A 19,527-nucleotide genomic window follows, 5' to 3' on the forward strand; every position below is an offset into this window, starting at 1 on the left:
TATTTTCATTAATATTATTTTTATTAGCTTATACAGCTAATGACTGTAGGGACATTGTAGCTGAAGGAGCATTGGAAAAAAGCTGCTGCATAAAATTAGAATATCACCATACATTTTTACTTTCTAACAATGTTTGATTTTATAATCCCAAAACTCTTTCTTGATGTCACTGAAAGCTGTCACTGGTTTAGCTCCATATATTTTGTAACTAAATGGTGGAATAACATGTCAGTAAAACTTTATACTTAACTGGGTACACCCAGCCAGTACTGTGTTGGACTGAAGAAGGTGTTGGAGATATTCCTCAGGTTTGGGTCCATGCTGACATGATGGCATTGGTGGATGCAGATTTCTCTCCTGTTGTGAATGATGTAAATCTCCTGTCAGCCCAGCATCCTGAAGGGGTTCTCTTACTGGAGCCCAGTTTCAGATGATTTTGCTCATTATCCTACAAGAAGTAACCATCAAAGAATGGTACCAGCGGCTCATCATTATACAACAAGCACCATATCAAACTGTTAATACAAGGTATGATGGATCCATTGTTTACATCCAAGTCTGAATGTTGAAATCCAGAGTTATTGGCCCAGGCAACATTTTTCTAACTGTTGAGCTTCTGTGAACTGAAACTTTCTGCTCATTCTCCTCTTACCTGATCAGCAAGGCATTTTCTTCAACACAACTCTCACTTATTGGATATTTATACTTTGAACTATCCTCTATAAAACCTTGAAGATGGTTGTGTGTGAAAATCCCAGCAGTTCAAGTCCTCAGACCAGACAGTGCGTCCGCCAACAACAACCATGATAAGGTCTCTTAAATCTTTTTTCTTTCCTATTATCATGCTCACTTTAAATGTCAGCAGGTTTCCTTAAAAACGCCTGGATAGCTAAAAGCACTGAGTTACTGTCGTGTGATTGGCTGATTCACCGCTGGCGTTGGAAAGTAATTGAACACATGTACCTAATAAAGTGGACAGAACGTGGAGAAAAACTGCAGGTGTAATAAAGTTTCCCTAATTTTACTGATTTGGCCTTTTACTCATTTCTAAAAACCCACAAAAGATGTCAAAGATTTATTTTTCTTTAAACTCCAATAAGAACCTGCGTTAACTTAAACCAGTCTAGGTTTAAGGATTTTAAAGGTAAATTTACTAAAGTTAAACTTTGTTTAAAGGTTACATAAAGTTTCATCTTCCCTGAAGTATTTAACTCTCTTGCCGTCTTCATTATACATCCAGGATAAGGAGTCAGGACCAAAGCAGACTTCTACGGTCTAGAATCAATTGAGTTGTGTATATTTCTCCCCTGAATGAATGAAATTATCATTTTAAAACAGAGTTGTCTGATTTTAAAATTAATTTGTAATGTAAAAATGAAAATGGCTCACAGTTCCAAATTCCAATACAAAGATGCAATTATCCCAGTAGAACTTAATAATATATCATAAGAGTTACAGAAAAACAGACCAAATAATGGAAAAAAAGGAAAATTGTTTAATTAAAAATGTGCTCACCCTTCAGGTAAAAGTAGCCATTGTCAGTTTATAAGTTCCTCATGGTGAATATAATACAATAAAACTATGGAGCTTTTCTGGAAAACCTTGATTTGTAAAGAAAAACTTTAATTAAAACATGAAGGCGTGACATCAGAACGCAGCAGAAAGTCTTTTTTCTGTATTTCTTTATTGAAGTGAGGCGATTGTAAACTGTGAAGTAGCACAAGAACAAATGAGTTCAGTAGGAAAGTCTTCAACCTGTGCAGCTTTTATTTTGAACACCAACTATTGCTTTTAATGTTTTTGCTTAACGTTTGCAGCTCGACAAGGCAGAAAAGATGAGGCAGAAGTTCATGCAGAGATATCAGGAGCTGAATGCCACAAACCAACTTGTTTTAATTGAATCTACTGAGTAATTATCTAACATCCAGTTTAAAAACAAGGAGACAAAGAAATACATTTACTTACTTCTACTGTAAAACATGAGCAGACAGACTTGATTGACCAGGCTTTGAGCCAACAAGCATTCATCAAATAAATACCTGCTGCCACATGTGATAATACAAATGGTTAAAACAAACAAAAAAACACATTCCTCGGTGGGATCTGCAGCACTTTCTCTTTAGAAAACATCCTGCGGGTGTGTCTCCCAGCACCGAGGAGTAAAATGTTCAGTGAAACCCGAACAAGCCGCGCTGATTGGCGATGTACCTACAAACTGACAGTCCACTGCGGCGCAGAGCAGAATCCTGCTGGGCGTTCGCCGTCAGGAACGCCCAACGCGCCTGCAGGTGGCGTGCAGCCGCGCCCACACGCGCCGTCTTTCCTCAAATCAACACGGTGTAGTTTGCAGGAAACAAGCCGCTCTGCCCCCGCAGCCTCCCTCTCCACCAGGACTGATCCGAGCGATCCAGCACGTCGATGACGTCGCCGGCACAGAATCCCAGCTCGTCGTCTTCCTCGGCGGTGAAGTCGTACAGCGCCCTCACCTGAACCGCCGACGGTCGCTGTAGGAGGGCAGGAAGACGGTCATTAACGCCTGGAAGACAGCTTAAAAACCTTCAGATATGATCCTAACTCACAGTGAGAGTAGGAGCCGCTGAATAAATGCGCCGTCCTTACAACCAAGAAGGTTCGCTACACATGGATCCCCAGAAAATACTTTTTTTAGCACTTTTTTTTAATTAATTTTGCCAGGAAATTCTCAATTCAATTTAATTCATACAGCGCCAATTCACGATATATGCCATTACAACAGGGGCGGTTCTAAACAGGGGCCAACAGGGGCCGGTGCCCCTATAGAACTGTTCCTGGCCCCTGTATTAAAGACATGATAATAAATTTCTTGATAAATGATAAAAAGATACCGTGACTGACTGGTCATTTGGATCAGTTGTATTTTCTATGGTTTTACCCAATAATAAAATAACAAAATAATTAAAAAATAAATATAAAAAAATAACTATAATTAAAAAATTAAGCTGTTCCACATTAAGCTCCCGCTGTATTGAGAAAAGATCAGGGGTCTGCAACCTGCAGTTCCAGAGCCACAATTGGCTCTTTGGCTTACTTAATATATTAAACGATGATATGTTGACCTGTGTAGGTTTTTATTCCCAATCTTTTGTTCTGTGCCCCTGTGATAAAACACGGGCCCCACCCTGCCCCCCCGCCCTGCTAAATTCAGTCAAGAACCACCACTGCATTACAAAGTAAACTTTTTGAGGAACAAACATGGAGCCATGTCAGATTAACCCAGTTTAAAAGAAACGAAAGAAAAAAAAACCAAATAATTTAATTTGACTTTATTGAACAGTTGCCACTAAGGAGGAGAATGTCTTTTCTGCAGTGTGATCAAAAAGTCGCCATGACCCTGTTTGAAGGACATGTTTTTTATTAATAAAATAGACCAAAATTTATTATTTTCCACCTATAATATAATAATCATCATCCTTATTCTCACTGTAACATACATGCCAGTGAAACGGGTCCTCTGCATTAAGCTTTAGGGAGCAGGAGCCACCACTATGTGAGTAAAGTAAAGGGTCTTGCTCCGGGGCCCAGAGTGGAAATCTCTGGGAGTAGAACCAGGAACCTGGCTCCCTGCTCTCTAACCGCCAGGGGCACCACTGCCCTGGGATAATATACAGGACTGTCTCAGAAAATTAGAATATTGTGATAAAGTTCTTTATTTTCTGTAATGCAATTAAAAAACATGAAATGTCATACATTCTGGATTCATTACAAATCAACTGAAATATCGCAAGCCTTTTATTGTTTTAATATTGCTAATTATGGCTTACAGCTGAAGAAAACTCAAAAATCCTATCTCAAAATATTAGAATATTTCCTCAGACCAAGTAAAAAAAAAAATATAACAGCAAAACAAAATCAAACATTTGAAAATGTCCATTAATGCACTCAGTACTTGGTTGGGAATGCTTTTGCACAGATTAGTGCATCAATGCGGCGTGGCATGGAGGCAATCAGCCTGTGGCATTGCTGAGGTGTTATGGATGCCCAGGATGCTTCAATAGCGGCCTTTAGCTCATTTGCATTGTTGGCTCTGGTGTCTTTCAGCTTCTTCTTCACAATAGCCCACAAATTCTCTATGGCAGGGGTGTCAAACTCATTTTAGTTTAGGGGCCGCATTCAGCTTAATCTGATCTCAAGAGGGCCACACAAGTTAACTCATTGCAAGATTAAATAGAATTAATAAATGTGGACTTGTTGTTGATTTTTATATTAAGTTAATTTCACTTTTACACAATATATTATGAATAACCTCAGCGTTTTTAAGAAAAGTATGTGCAATTTCAACAATACTTTTACTCATTTAAACATTTACTTGTGCATTATGCATAAGAACTGATCACAGTGATTGTACAATGTTGAAAAACATTTATTCACATTTTTTGGAACTTAAAAACACTGTCCTGCATGACAAAATACATCAAACAGATAAAAATTAAGAAATGATTTGAATTTTTCCACACCTGAAGCTTAATCTGCTAATTAAAACGCAGCGCCCCTCGTGGACAATATAGGAACTGCATATTTTCAATTAAACGAAGTACATGTTTTTTTTTTTCAATAATTGTTTTATCATTCTCTTCCTTTTATCTTGTCCACTTGTGAAAGTCAAATCTGATGAGCTCTTTGTGGCATCTTATTGCCACATTGCCAGACAGGACACTGGAAAAAAAAAAAAAAAAATCTTTTTATTTTTTTTATAATGATAATGCATTCAGCCACAGGGCCGGACTAAATTGTTCGGCGGGCCGCATACGGCCCACGGGCCGTATGTTTGACACCCCTGCTCTATGGGGTTCAGGTGAGGGGAATTGGCAGGCCAATCAAGGACAGTAATGCCATGGTCAGTACACCAGTTACTGTGAGAATCTGATGTCGTCTCTTAACCACTACCATACTTGTGATTTAGTTTACTGAACCAAGCTGAGTGTTTTTCAAGGCTCAGGAAACCCTGCAGTGTTTCCAGTTAATTAGACGATTCAAGTGATTAGTTGAATAGCCTACCAGTATACTTTTTCACCATATTCTAATATTTTGAGATAGGATATTTGGGTTTCTTAAGCTGTTAGCCATAATCAGCGATATTAAAACAATAAAAGGCTTGCGATATTTCAGTTGATTTGTAATGAATCCAGAATGTATGACATTTCATGTTTTTTAATTGCATTACAGAAAATAAAGAACTTTATCACAATATTCTAATTTTCTGAGACAGTCCTATAGGGGATATTAAAATAAAATAAACATTTTAGAGGCATAAACAAAATAAACAAATCTTCGCTCATTGCTCTGTCTTTTAGGACAGGAGTTTACCAGCGAGAAACACCTTGACACTAGGGGTGGACGATACGGTCTTTAATTTTATCACAATATATTGTGGTACTATTGTAATAACAAGAAAGGTGACGATAAAAGACTATTTCTGGCTTCTTTTTAGTCCTTTTAGGTGAATTCATGTCGATTATAGCCCCACAAATACAAAAACTGTCCTAAATAAAAACATGTTTCTTTATGTAACACGTATTAAAACAAATTTTAATGTATGCTTCATCAGGACACAAGTTACATGAAGAAATGTGATTTTTAGTCACTAAACTGCACACAGTAGCAGCATTTTAATTAGATTTTAGAATTTATTGACATTTATTGACGCTCTAAACCTTTTTGAAATAGAGCTACTTTATTGGTACGGTTTGATACGAAGGGCTACCTGCACTCACCTTAGAACTAAAGAGTCAGCGCTCACCTTAACTTCATGTAATATGAACATGTTTTAATGCTTTTGAACCTATGTAATGATGTAAAAAGAAGAGAAACTGAATATAATAGCAGCTGAAATGCAGCTTAATGGAGGGTTTTGGGGGCATCACATGTTGGTGACCCCTGCTCTAAAGAAACCAACGGTGGAGAAAACAGCTAAAATAACAATACTGACAACAATGGCAGTTTATGTGGTTTTCAGACATTACTAAATGGAATTTATCGTTGTCAAGATAAACCCAAATTCTTATCACGATAAGACATTTTTTCAGGATAACGATTAAACGATGCGATAAAGACCTGACCCTGTTTGACACGGCGCTATTCGCCCACTTTCCTCTGAAAGAAAACGCCTTTAAATCTTTCAGATTGGGTATTTCCTGGTGAAAGGTCAAAGCTTTGATAATTTCTGGAAATATGCTCCTCCGTTTGATCACATAAACAGATGCCGATGCTCTAAATAACTAACCTGACTCTCACCAGATGGATTTCGCTCCGCCTAGCTCCACTCACATACATCTGGGACCTCTTCCATAGAAAGTGATTTCTCCAACCAATTTTATGGTCCAGCCAATCAGGACACAGGGCTGGAGTTTCATAGATGTGACGTAGTGGAGAAGCGACCGTGACGTGAGACTGTTTTGATAGCAATGGCGGCTCATCGAGGAAGCAAGCGTTAGCATTGATGCTGCTATTTCTTCTGTGTTGTCCAATCTACCTAATATTGTTTCATTAAAAGAACATCAGAGAACGCCTCTGAAGGCTTTTGTTGGTGGAAACCATGTTTTCGCCCTTCTCCCGACCGGATTTGGCAAGTTTTGTTTTCCAGAGCGGTTAGCGGTTAGCGTGAACCATGTCAGGAGGCCTTTAGTCCTCAACGCGGTCGGCCCTGGATCGACTCCGATCCGCGGCGCTTTGCCGCCTGTCTTCCCCCCTCTTCCTGTCAGCTCACTATCAATAAAACACGTGCCACTAGAGCCACAAACACATAAAAAAAAAGTCTTAGTTTTTTCCTGCGTCGTTCTCACAGCATCACGGGTTAGCTTCGGTGTGAGTGGTTGAAATAGCACGTCAATAAAGATGACAGACAAGTGGCTTATCCAATCATATGCAAGGATTTTTGATAAGGCCCAGCCTTCAATAAAGGAAATTCCTATGGAGAGGTCCCAGATGTATGTGAGTGGAGCTAGGCGGAGCGACATACATCTGGCTAGGGTCAGGTTACTAAATAACTGCTTTTCTTTAGAAATCTTCAAAATGTCAAAATGTCAAAATGCAGGACCACATAGGTCTAGTAGAAAATCGCCTTCTTCCACAAAGGTGGCCTCCTCAGGTTTGGGATCCAAATGCTCTTTTCAGCTAAGCGGAGATCAGGTTTGGCCTGATTACCTGTCAATGTAAACCGAAGCTTTTACTTGAATTTGCCTCAAGTCCTCCTCTGATTGGCTAGTCCGACCCTCCAGCTGTCCGCCTCCCTGAAGCGGCAGCTTGCGGGTCAAGATGAAGTTGGACAGAAGCTGAGCGTCCATCAAAACTGTTTTGTACAGCCGAGTCAGAGAGAAGACCGATCAGCCTTTCTGGAGATTTTCAGTCTTTAAGTCACATTTCTTTCACCCTGAGGCAGAAGTGAGAACCCGCGTGCCTCAGAGCGACCTTTGGGTGGGGGGGGGGGGGGGGGGGGGTGGTTGGAACAGTGAGGGGTGTGCAATGTGACTTCTGGACCCGTTTATGCCGCCCTGCACTGGGTGGCAAGCCATGTACCCCACATTAAAATAACATCACAGCTGAGTTCAGTCTACTGCAGGTAAAATGCTACACTGCAAAAAGAGAACTAAAAATAAGTAAAATTTTCTTGAAATCAATGTATTTGTCCTTGATTTGAGCAGGTTAATAAGATTATTTGCCAACGGAATGAGTATTTATACCCCTAGAATAAGATAATTAGATATACTGCACTTGAAATAAGATGACAGAGATGAATTGTTCCTAATTTAAGTGCATAATATCTTATTCCATTGGCAATGGAATAGTCCTATTTACCTGCTCAAATCAAGGAAAAATAGGTTAATTTCAAGAAAAAATATCTTATTTTTAGGTCTATTTTTGCAGTGTAATTGCTGATAAACAGTTGCATAAAAAAGTGAAAAAACAAAAACAGAAAGAGGCTGACCGAAGGTAGCGGCATGGTCTCAGAGGTGCGGCGAGGAGGACAAGCGTTGCTGATGGGGCTGCTTCTGCCTGTGTGTCCAATGGTGTGCGCTCGCTCCTCAAAGCCAGGCTTTTTAACCTAAAACCAGGAGGAAAAACAAAGCAGCATGACTTTTCCCAGCATGTTTAGCCAAGAAGAGAGATCTAATATATGAACTGCTTCCTTGTATGTCAAGATTGAGACGGTGCAACAGAAGAAAAAGTCTCAGGTTTACCACGAAATCTATAAAGAAAGACTCAGGAGTTAAAGGGATTGAAGCACTAATATAAATAGAAACATTATTAGTGCCCTGACTTTATTTACTGTAGTTGAAAGGCAGATAAAGCTCTCACCACCTGTCCCTCGTTTACTCTGCAGTGTGTTTGCAGATTTCTTCAAAGACAAAAGTCACAGAATAAGACAAGCAGCTTAAGCTCTGATAACCTGGCAGTGTCTCCTGTGCATCCACGATCATTACAGCATCAGAATGGAGTTAAAAACTAAATTATGCATCTTTGAAAACCTAAAACCCTCAACTTGCTGCCTTGACTTGTTGCCCATAAGGTTTTTAGCCGTGTCGCTCCTGAAATATTGCAGTTGGTAACAATCACGCCTGATTCAAAGAAACCACACCTAGATGCATTACAGTCCTAAAACCAATCTACCATGTCAGGCAATGATCACCGAAAACATAGTCTACCGATAGTTTTACCCCTTAATAATCTCTTCAGTGCTTTCCAGTGGGGCTTTAGATCACATCACAGCTTTGATACTGCGCTGGTAAAACCTTTTAATAGCACATATTAAAGTAATAATAGGTCTCGAGCTTTTGTGTTGGTATTACTCAATTCCAAATGACAGATTATAAAGGTTGGAGGGTTTGTCTGGTACTGTGCTAAACAGGTTCAGGTTTTATTTGGCAGAAATTGACTTTTTCTTTGTGTCATTTTGGTCATTTATAAATTTGGGTGAACCAAAATGTAAGAAATTGTGGAGTTCCTCAAGGGTCCATTTGTGGACCACCTTTATATAACACCTCTATGATCTATATGATCCCACTTGCTATAAAGCACGACAGCATCTCCTAATAAATAAATAAATAAATATATATATATAAAAGAATATATATATATATATATATATATATATATATATATATATATATATATATATATATATATATATATATATATATATATATATATATATATATATATATATATATATATAGCCACAGAGTCAGTGTGTTCATATAACAAATCAGCAGATGGGTCAAAATCATTGGATTTTATCCTAAAAATGCAGAGGTGGGTAGTAATTAGCCACATTTACTCAGTTACATTTACTTGACTAACTTTTGGAACAAAATGTGCTTTCAGGAGTAGTTTTAGTGCACTGTACTTTTTACTTTTACTTGAGTAATATTGTTGAGTAACTTTACTGAACATACAGTAAACTGTAGATATTATTATTACTTTTCTGTTCTGAGATACTGTATATGTATTTACTGCTGTAAAATATTGTTTTCATGGATGTTATGTTTAAAAAAAATTTCAAAAAAGTATTTCTCCTGTCAGAATTTGTTATATATTTTAGTTTATTTTTCATTTTAGTCTTTAAAATACTAGAATACATACTTTCTTTTTTCACCTGTCCAATTGCATCCCTTTTAAATATTAAATCAGATGTTATGCTTACTTACTCAGTACTTAACTAGCCCTCCTACAGAACACCTTTTTACTCCTAGTCGAGTATTTTATTTATTTTTTACTTTTAATTAAGTAAAGATAAGTTGAAGTAGTGCTACTCTTACTTGAGTACCATTTTTTGAGTATTCTACCCACCTCTGTAAAAATGTGAGGTTTCAGATCGGCGCTGGAATAAAATGATCAGGGCTAAAGATCACAGAGCGGGCAAGAAACCTCAGTCTTGTTTTGGACTAAGATCTAGATTTTTCCAACTTCATTCATTCTGTTACAAAATCATCTCACTATAATCTTAAAAACATAGCCAGAATAAATAATTCCTGTCAAAACAGAGCACAGAAACCTAGTTATTAGGTCAGATTACCTCTACAGTGTCATTATTGATCTCTGTAAAAATAAAAATCAATGTGAGTCCTGACCCACACCAGGAAAACGGATCCCATCACACCAGCTGATAACTCGCTGCACCGGCTCAACTTTTCTTTAAACGGTCCAGTTCTAAAATAAACATCTGAGCTGCTTGTTAGGTATAAAAGTCTTCAAAGACTTCCTGGCTTCAGGTTCCCAGGACCAGAACTACACAAGGTGAGGCAGCTTTTAGTTCTTCCTGAAAACCAATCTGACTAACGAGCTTAATACGACACTAGATAGACATTTAACTTTAAATTTTCATCCAAATCTAGTTTTTAAAGTCCATTGAAATTTGCCTTTCATTATCTGTAATGTAACATGTTTTTTTAGTTTCTTTTTGTGCTTCTTTTGATTTCCTCTAAAGCACTTTTGACTGCTTTGAGTGTAAAAGGCGTTATAAAAATAAACCTGCGTTGCCTTATGAAAAAAAAAACGCTCTTTTAGCTCTAAAAAACTTATTTCAATTATAAGATAAGGATCAATAAAGACTGTGAGAGAAAGAGTTGCTACCATGTGGTTGTAAGGTTGATCTGAGGCCCTGCGAGGCGACGCGGCGACGGCTGCAGCTGCGTTACGATGCTCAGGCAAACTTCCCCTCTTTCCCTGCAGGAAGGAAGCACACAGGAAGTAGATAAGAGCGCATCGTTATGTACATCAAGAGATAAATAAAAGAGAAAACGCCCGTCTCTATTTATACGCTCACGAATAAAATGGGTTTTCATCGCACAGGGAAGAACAGAAGTTGTTCTGAAGCCTTCAGCTCAACCTGGAAGGAGATAACTGGTTCTCCCCTCCTGTGACTGTTAGACTTGTAAATGTAGGTAAAATTATGTTTTATTAAAAAAAAAAGAAAAATCAGCGAAAAACAATCATTCCCTGGCAGGGGCGGTTCTAGACAGGGGCCAACAGGGGCCCATGCCCCTGTAGAAATGGTCCTGGCCCATTATGGCCCCTGTACTGAAGACATGATAATAAATACACTTCTCATAATTATTTCCAATGGTAAAGAAACCATAACTGACTGGTCCCTTTGACCAATATAATTTTTTACCTATGCAGTTTTACACTAAAAAGAATTTAAAACTTAAGATGTTCCATGTTTAGCTTTAGCCGTATTGAGCTGGGGGCAAAGTTTTCAACTGCTAGATCAGGGGTCCGAAACCTGCAGTTCCAGAGCCACCAGTGGTTTACTTAATATTATTACACATTTAAATATTGCCATTTTATTGTTTTTTTTTATTTTTTTGTTCTGTGCCCCTGTGAAAAAACACTGGCCCCACCTTGGCCCCCCTGGTAAATTTGGTCTAGAACCGCCACTGTTCCCTGGCTCTGCTCCGCCGTGAGTTAAACGGCCTTCAGCGCGTCTTCCTTCACGTCGCATTAAGAGATTCAGAGGCTCAGAGTTACCGATGCAAACAGCAGGAGTTTCACACACATTAAAGCCAAACATCCGAGACGTTCTGCGAGATAGGGTTAGATTTCCGAGCCGAGAAGCTCGGTGCTTAGAGCTCATATCATCCGTGGGTTTCTGTCTTCCTGTTTGTTTGCAGATGGATGTCTGCGCTCATGAACTGTTCGCACAAGTCTGAATTCATTCTTTTGGGTTCCTCTGGGCTCCTTAACGCTGCAGCGCGGGTTTATGCATCCCAGAATAACACGGATCGAGCTGAATCCAATCCACTAATCAAGAAACAAGAGGCTGAAGAGACGCAGGCTGAGGCCTTGTAGCTCCTCTAGTTTTCTGGAGGCTTTTAATTTACAAACTGATATTATAAAGTTTGAGACGATCCCTTGAAAGAATGAAGTTACATCTACATCTTGTAATGTAAGAAAGGTAATGGGTTAAATATGTAGGTTAATACTTTCTATAAAAAGTCCTTAAACATACAATTTTTTTTTAGTGTTGCTGCACGTAAAAAAAAAAAAAAAAAAAAAAAAAACGAAGCCCATTTTTTGACTTTAGAGAAAGAAACCAATTACTCATAAACAGACCAAGTCATCATAAGATGTCATAATTAAAAGAAAAGATAACATGATACCGAGAAGTGCTTATAATAGACAATAAAAAACGCTGGGGAAATAAATGTCTTATTCCTCAGAAATATAACTTATAACCACACAGACTGAGTTTTGTTACATTTTATATTCTAATGAACCCAAAAATGTCGACTTTTGGGGAAAATAGTTCATCTTAATAATGTCCCATTTGTTTAAATCAGTGATTTATTAGCTGATGATATTTCCCTGCAGATTTAAAATAAAAAAGGTCTAAAATTAGACTTTTTTTTCTGTTTTACCTCTGTGGTTCAGCCATGATTGCATCACAGACAGCAGAGAGGTCGTTTAGGCGGATATTAAACATACTGGTACCTCTTTACAATCAGGCTCATAGATGGATAATAAATAACTATGTTATTTATGAATCTATAAACAGATCATTACTAATTCATTAAGTGTTTATTAAGCATTAATTAATGGTGAACAAGAGATAAAACTGACCGGATTCTTGCCTAATAGTGAGTCTAACCTGTTCAATTAGCCTATATATTTAACATTTCAGACTAAGTTACTACCTTGTAAGCACAAACCGCTCAGTTTTATTTCTTGTTTGCCCATAATTAATTCTTAATAAACACTTGTTTATAGATTCATTAAAAACATATCCATAAACTATTTATTAGCCAGCTATAAGGGGAGCCTTATTGTAAAATTTAAAAACATTCTGTATTAAAAATGTTGTTTTCATTTGTCTGACGTAATATCACGTTTTCATTAGCTATAAATGGTAAATTTTTATAATTAACAGGAAAATAGGCTTAGAAACGTCGGCCTGTGTGTAATTAACCCATAAAATGTGCCTCAGTGACGGAGTTGTCGTTGGTGATGTCTATCCCAGGAAAAGGATAATTTCTTCCATAAATAAAAATCAACAAAAGTTCTTTCTAAACAAGCAAAATTTAAAAATGTGCGATTTTTATATTCACGCAAAAAAGTGAGTCTTTATAAGCAATAAAACACATTAAATTAGGGTTGTGTTATTATGTGAACGTTACTGGCAACCACTAAGAAAACAGTCTTTTATTATTTCAACCAGTTTAGCCTAAGGGAAAAATTACATTTAGGCAAATAAGGCTTGCTCCATTAGGTATATCATTATGTACAGTTTCTTTTTAACATTAGAGTAATTAAGAACAAAATGGGTAAATATTTAAAACCAAATAGCTCCTTACTTTGAAACAGATTAAAATCCTGGAAAAAACACTTTGAATATTTATGTTTTTGGAACATGAGCTACATAAAGAACACATGAAACGATGGTCGGTTGACAGATCTCATGGTTATTGTATTTCATTGCATGAGTGGTTTCTTTAATAAAAAATAAACAGAATAGCAGAGGGTTATGTCACCTGGGGGCCGGGGGCGTTACGGCTGTCCAGGGTGCCGTCGTTCAGGCAGATCATTCTGGTTTTAGAGATGGAGGTGGTTTTATAGAACTCCACCAGTTTGTTCAGCGAGGTGAACTTCTCCGACCACAGGAAGTACTGGCCCTTATTGTCCCTCATCACTTTGAAGTGCTGGACGTCGTTCTCGTGCCTGAAGACACACACACACAGATAAGCTGCACACACATGCACCACTTCTTTTTCTTCTTTTTCTGCAACGATTAGACTGACAGCAGATCTTCAACAACAGGTAAAATTGCGATTACAGTTTATAAAATTATTCAGTGTCTAGAGGAACAAAACGGGCAATTCAACTTTCTTCCTCAAATCACACCCAACACGTTTATATTTTTAAGGAAATCTCACTAGATGCACTTTCAGGTTCTCCCCTTATCAGTGTGGAATTGGGACATTGCTGTAAATTAATGTGTTTTAATGTGTTTTAACAGGGTTTTGCATTCAAGAGCCAGTTTCTTACAGAGATGTTAGACCCTAGCGGTGTAGCGATACGTCGACCCACATCGATATATTGATTCAGTGATTAACGATACAATTACATCAATGCAAAATGAACATATTGATCCATATCGTAATTTTTAAGATATACGCCTTTATTTTGAAATTCAGGCATGAGACTATAGGTGATTATTTATTATTAATTATTATTATAATTATTATTGTTATTATTATTAATAAATTAGAAGAATGTTTTTTTATTTAAATCACATTAGTTTTTTGTGTGTGTGAGTTGAAATAGATGTAAATAATACACTGTAAAAACAGATCTAAAAATAAGTAAAATGTTCTTAAATGTAGTGCATTTGTCCTTGATTTTAGCTTCTAAAATAAGATAATTAGATATACTGCACTTGAAATAAGATGATTGAGATGAATTGTTCCTGTTTTAAGTGCAAAAATCTAATTCCAGCGGCAAATCATCTTATTTACCTACTCAAATCAAGGACAAATACACTAATTTTAAGAACATTTTATTTATTTTTAGTTCCGTTTTTGCAGTGTAGAGTTAGACAGCAAATAATATCTCATCACATCGATCGGAAATCTTAACAGACTTTGCTATACCGCCAAATATAGTATAATCATCCAAACAAATTGATATAACATCATATTGTGACAAAGCTGGTGATTTAAAGCCCTATTAGAGGCGCATGAAGTCAGAGTTTAACTTTATTAAATCCCTGAATATTATTCCATCAACAAGCTGTTTAAAAACCAGAGTCTGGGTTAGCTTTTAGCACATTTCGATCCATAACACATTATGATGACATATCTTTTAATGGGTAGTATCCATGCAGTGACTAATGGTTGAATAAATCAACCATGTAGCGTCTTTATTCCTGCTAAAGAAACAGCAAGAAGGGCGGGGGGACAAACCAAATGCACAGGTTCACTTACACCCGTTAGTCCAGAAAACAGTAAACATATTAATTCATGCATATTTGCACACAAACACATGCTCACATTCATAGATACTGAAAAAGAAAACCACAGGGTTGCGTGCAAGTGTGACATTTAAATCATTAATAGGAGGCCTGATATGCGCTGTAGGCGTCTCAGACGATTTTATGGTAAGGCCTCATAAACTGTCATAGCTTATTCACGTTAAATGCTTCGTCAAATCTGGGTTTTTAAACTTCAAATCTTTGCCTCTTTCATCCTTTAAGATGAACAGGGTTCCTACACTTCTTCCATTTTATAGTTCCTAACTTTCCCAGATTCAAATTTTAAGCATTTTTTTCAAGAAAACATATTTACCCAGTTGGGTTTCACTGTCTGTGTTCTATAATGCATGAAGCAACAAGATGCAGAGGTGTATGAATATTTGTGAGTTCAGCTCTACTTATAATACATTTTATTTTACTACCTTTAGTTCTCTTAGAAGGTAAACAATTAGGAGTTTCAGCACTTAAACCAGCAGCAGTTTTAAAATCCCACACAGGTTCAGTTTAAAAGTGTCCAGATGCCTGAAAGGATGCAAAATGGTGGCATTTAAACATTTTAAATAAGTGTTTACAGGTCCTAGCCGTAAATAAAACTAGGCCTCACTGACGCACATTTAAAGTTTCAAGGAAGTTTCAAATATTTGCAGTAGGAGGTGGATGTTTTCAGACCTTGGTGCAGCTGTTTAAACTGTTTAAAGTCGGCGTCTCCCTCTGTTGTGGTCCTAAAAAAGTTTTAACGCCGTATAAATAATCTCATCAGTGGCAGAATAGAAGAATCAACATCATTATATTCTATAAACCTGCCAAGTTTTATACAGACAAAAAATGTTTTTCTGTACCAGAACCTATGCCAGAAAAAAAACCCATCTCATGCTGTTATTCTTTTAGAAATAACTTTATGTAACCTAAATATTTCCTTAATATGTTATTTGGAATTTATTTATTTATGTAATGAAAAGGAGAAAATTATCCTGTATGTTTTAATAAATAGATCATCACTGCTTTGTTTGATAAATAAATGGGACGTTTGATGGGCCTAATTCACTTTGTCCAAAACAAAATACTAAATAAATCTTTGTTTTGATGAACAGAATCTGTATTCAGGTGCGGACGTATTAAGGATACATTATTTCAGGTTGTGTACGCTTGTTTAACGATGGTAGAGGTAATGTAATCATCAAATAGAAAATAAAAACGATCTTGCAAGCTTAGTTAAAATTCTACTTCCACTTACGCATTTCTAAATGAAACTGTAAATAATTGAATCATTCTGTCTGTTGGAGAATTTTTCCAGTCTTGATGTACTTTAAAATCAATCAGTTTGGGTCTAATTGGTGAAAGTGGACCAATAACAGCAGCTGAGATTCATTTTAGTTAATTCATTTTAGTTTTTTTTAGTTTAATCAGTGTGAAAATGTTCTGCTCTGGGTTTTTAAACGTCTCTGTGCAGAAACATGGGAGCTGCTGATCCATCCCTGCTGTCTCTCCCTGTTTCCTCAGCTGGATTGTCCTCTGCTGGTCAACGTTCAAAACTGCAGCTTCAACGATTACCGGGAGGTAAAAACCAGCCCAGACAGCATTCCTATGCAGTGTGAAAGCGTATAGAATAGGATTATGTTATTTCTTTTAGATCTAGAACATAAAGAATGAAATAAAATGTTATTTTCCCACTTTATTTGCTGTCCAATTGTTGTCTGACCAAAGGCAAAGGCAAAGGCAAATTTATTTATATAGCACAATTCAGTACAAAGACAATGCAAAGTGCTTTACATGATTAAACTATAGCAAAATAAAACAGAATAAGAGCAAGTAGGAATAAAATATAGATAGAAAATAGAACAAAAAAGTGGTGATTCAGTTAACTAGGACAGTTGAAGGCAATTTTAAACAAATGTGTTTTTAATCTTGATTTAAAAGAACTCAGGCTTTCAGCACCTTTACAGTTTTCTGGGAGTTTGTTCCAGATCAGTGGAGCATAGGAACTAAATGCTGCTTCTCCATGTCTGGTTCTGGTTCTGGTTCTGCAGAGCAGGCTGGAGCCAGAAGACCTGAGTGGTCTGGAGGGTTGATGCCCTGATAACAAGTCTGTGATGGATTTAGGAGCTAAGCCATTCAGGGATTTATAGACTAACAGAAGTATTTTAAAGTCTATTCTCTGAGATACAGGGAGCCATGGAAGGACTTCAGAACTGGGGTGATGTGCTCATCCATCATTATTTCAGATTCAATATCCTAACCAATGTTTTGCGATGGTTCCACAGAATCTGCAGTAAATGTTTTACTTTTGTTCATATATAAACAAATACATGGTGGTGTTAGAGTCAATACCTCCCATGAAAATATATATACATATATACATATACACACACACATATATATACACACACACATATACATACATATATATATATATATATATATATATATACACATACATACATACATATATATATATATATATATATATATATATATATATATATATATATATATATCTATATATATATATATATATATATATATATATATATATATATATATATATATAAAAATGAAAGACTTTCACAAAAAAAAATGATTGAAACCTCTGGAAATGTTTATTTACACGTCAATGCAAACTTTCATTGACACTGATGTGTTTGAACTGTTGACATGAAAAAAAAAAAGATTAATTGTTGCCTCGGTGTTGAATCGGCAAGACTCCTTCGTCACAAATCAAAATATATTAAAAAAACTAATATTTTAGTGTGCAGAACTGCATTGTGTAGGATCAAGTAACTATAGAAGGTAATGGACATTCTTCAGACTGTCCTGCAAAGCTAAACTGAGGGTTTAAATTAATGCTAATTGACCTAAAAGCAGCCAGAGGAGAACCGAGAGTCGCCGCTGGATTATTTTTTCCCAGCTAAGCAGAGACACATTTGCTGAGAGCAGACGCTCGTCTGAGAAAAGCGACTGAACTCTCGGCCTCCGAGTCGTTCAATGTGCAGCCGCCTTCAGCTGGAGATGCCAGCCGTGCACAGTTTGCAGCTCGCAGGGGAAGTTGAAGGGTGAGAAGATGAGTCAGAGCATTTTGTTTGCTACACGAGCAGCAAACAGTAAAAGGGGAAATACTTCTGATGGTAAATCCGACCATTATCAAGAAAAAAAACAACTAATAAGGTCTCAAATTAGACATGATGATGTGTTAAATCTTTTCTACAGTTTGAATGCTGCTCAAACAATTCCTAAATATCTGTTTTTACATTAAAACAGATAAAAGCGCTAACTTGTGGACACATAATGACCACATTAACTTTACGAAGACTGAACATATTCATTGGACTTAACTGTTAAATGAGAAAAATAAAATCTAAACCAAACAAGTTAGAAGGGTGATTTCAAGTTGACAGAAATTTGACCTGATTTAACAGCTTTCTGTCACTTTCGTGTTTTAAGCATCAAAACTCTGAATAACGTCTGCCAGTCATTTTGAAACGTATGTGAAACTTAAAAGCTTAAATCTAACTTTTACACTGTAGTTCACAGCAGTTTCGAACCCCACCTAATTGCTTCAGATCCTCCTCTTTAAGGCATGGTTCACAAAAAAAAACTCTCTTGATGCTTCTTCACTCGTTAACCTTTAAATACCAGAAAGCTAATTGTTCTTTGTGTGTAAAGTGAATAATAAAGACGTTTCATGGAGGATATCTGAAAGTCGCGTCTTCAAGACACTGATGTGAACCAGAATTTGAAAAAAACGTCGTCCTTCATCTGTGGGGATTCACGTCGCTGGTTGTAAAATCCAGGGGCTGCACACTGGAGTGGTTGCCTTGCACCAAGAAGGTCCTGGGTTCAAATCCTGGACTGGGGACTTTCTACATGGAGTACTTTAGCTTCCTCCCACAGTCCAAAAATAACCTGACCCTGAAACGGCCTGGCATTAAAACAAAAGATCTGATCTGTCCCAGAAAGGTGTGAGAAGAAAAGAGCAACAGAGGGCTTGTGAAGTTTAAACAAATGGCTTGTATTTAATAAAAACGTTACCAGTCCCTCAATCCCCACTGGGTTCAGTTTTCATCTGATCAAAAGCGAGCAGTGAGGCATTAGATCTAAATCTGAGACGCACAGCAACAAACATGCAGCAATCAGTGAAAAATCAAAAAGAAATACGACAAAAATAAACAAATACTGATAATATCAGTGGTGAAGCAATGACATGCACAGTGAACACTTCACTAATATGCTAACAAAGAGGCTATCACCTTGAAGGTTGGGGAGCAGTTTGCAAAGTGTTGTAAAAACAACGTCAGGACTCTGTATGGGCTCATGTTCTACAAAAGTCACTTTTATTGAAAGTCTAACGGTTCAAATCCCAACGACCATCTAAACCTACTGCTGTAGATGCAGGAAAATTGTCCCTTTAGGCTAACCTTCCTTCAGATTGATTAAAATCAGGATGAGGATTTTCACATCAAAGTATCCACTTGCTGTATATGTGCAGGACCAAGAGTCAGCACTGCAGCACAGCTGGCTGTTACAGGAAG

General features: G+C 37.1%; 1 protein-coding gene across 2 annotated transcripts in view; it reads right to left on the reverse strand.

Moving 5' to 3' along the window:
- Positions 1-1,665: 1,665 nt before the first annotated feature.
- Positions 1,666-19,527, reverse strand: part of grap2a (GRB2 related adaptor protein 2a) — a 36,230-nt gene continuing 18,368 nt past the window's right edge. For both annotated transcript variants that reach the window (XM_036148680.1, XM_036148681.1), the window contains exons 5-8: positions 13,503-13,689; positions 10,606-10,698; positions 7,961-8,077; positions 1,666-2,504 (exon numbers count right to left, since the gene is read on the reverse strand). In XM_036148680.1, the coding sequence (XP_036004573.1) occupies positions 2,325-2,504; positions 7,961-8,077; positions 10,606-10,698; positions 13,503-13,689 (577 nt within the window). In that variant the 3' untranslated portion in view covers positions 1,666-2,324. The remainder of the gene's footprint in view (positions 2,505-7,960; positions 8,078-10,605; positions 10,699-13,502; positions 13,690-19,527) is intronic.

The sequence above is a fragment of the Fundulus heteroclitus genome, chromosome 16, assembly GCF_011125445.2.
Source record: "Fundulus heteroclitus isolate FHET01 chromosome 16, MU-UCD_Fhet_4.1, whole genome shotgun sequence".
Lineage (NCBI taxonomy): Eukaryota > Metazoa > Chordata > Actinopteri > Cyprinodontiformes > Fundulidae > Fundulus > Fundulus heteroclitus.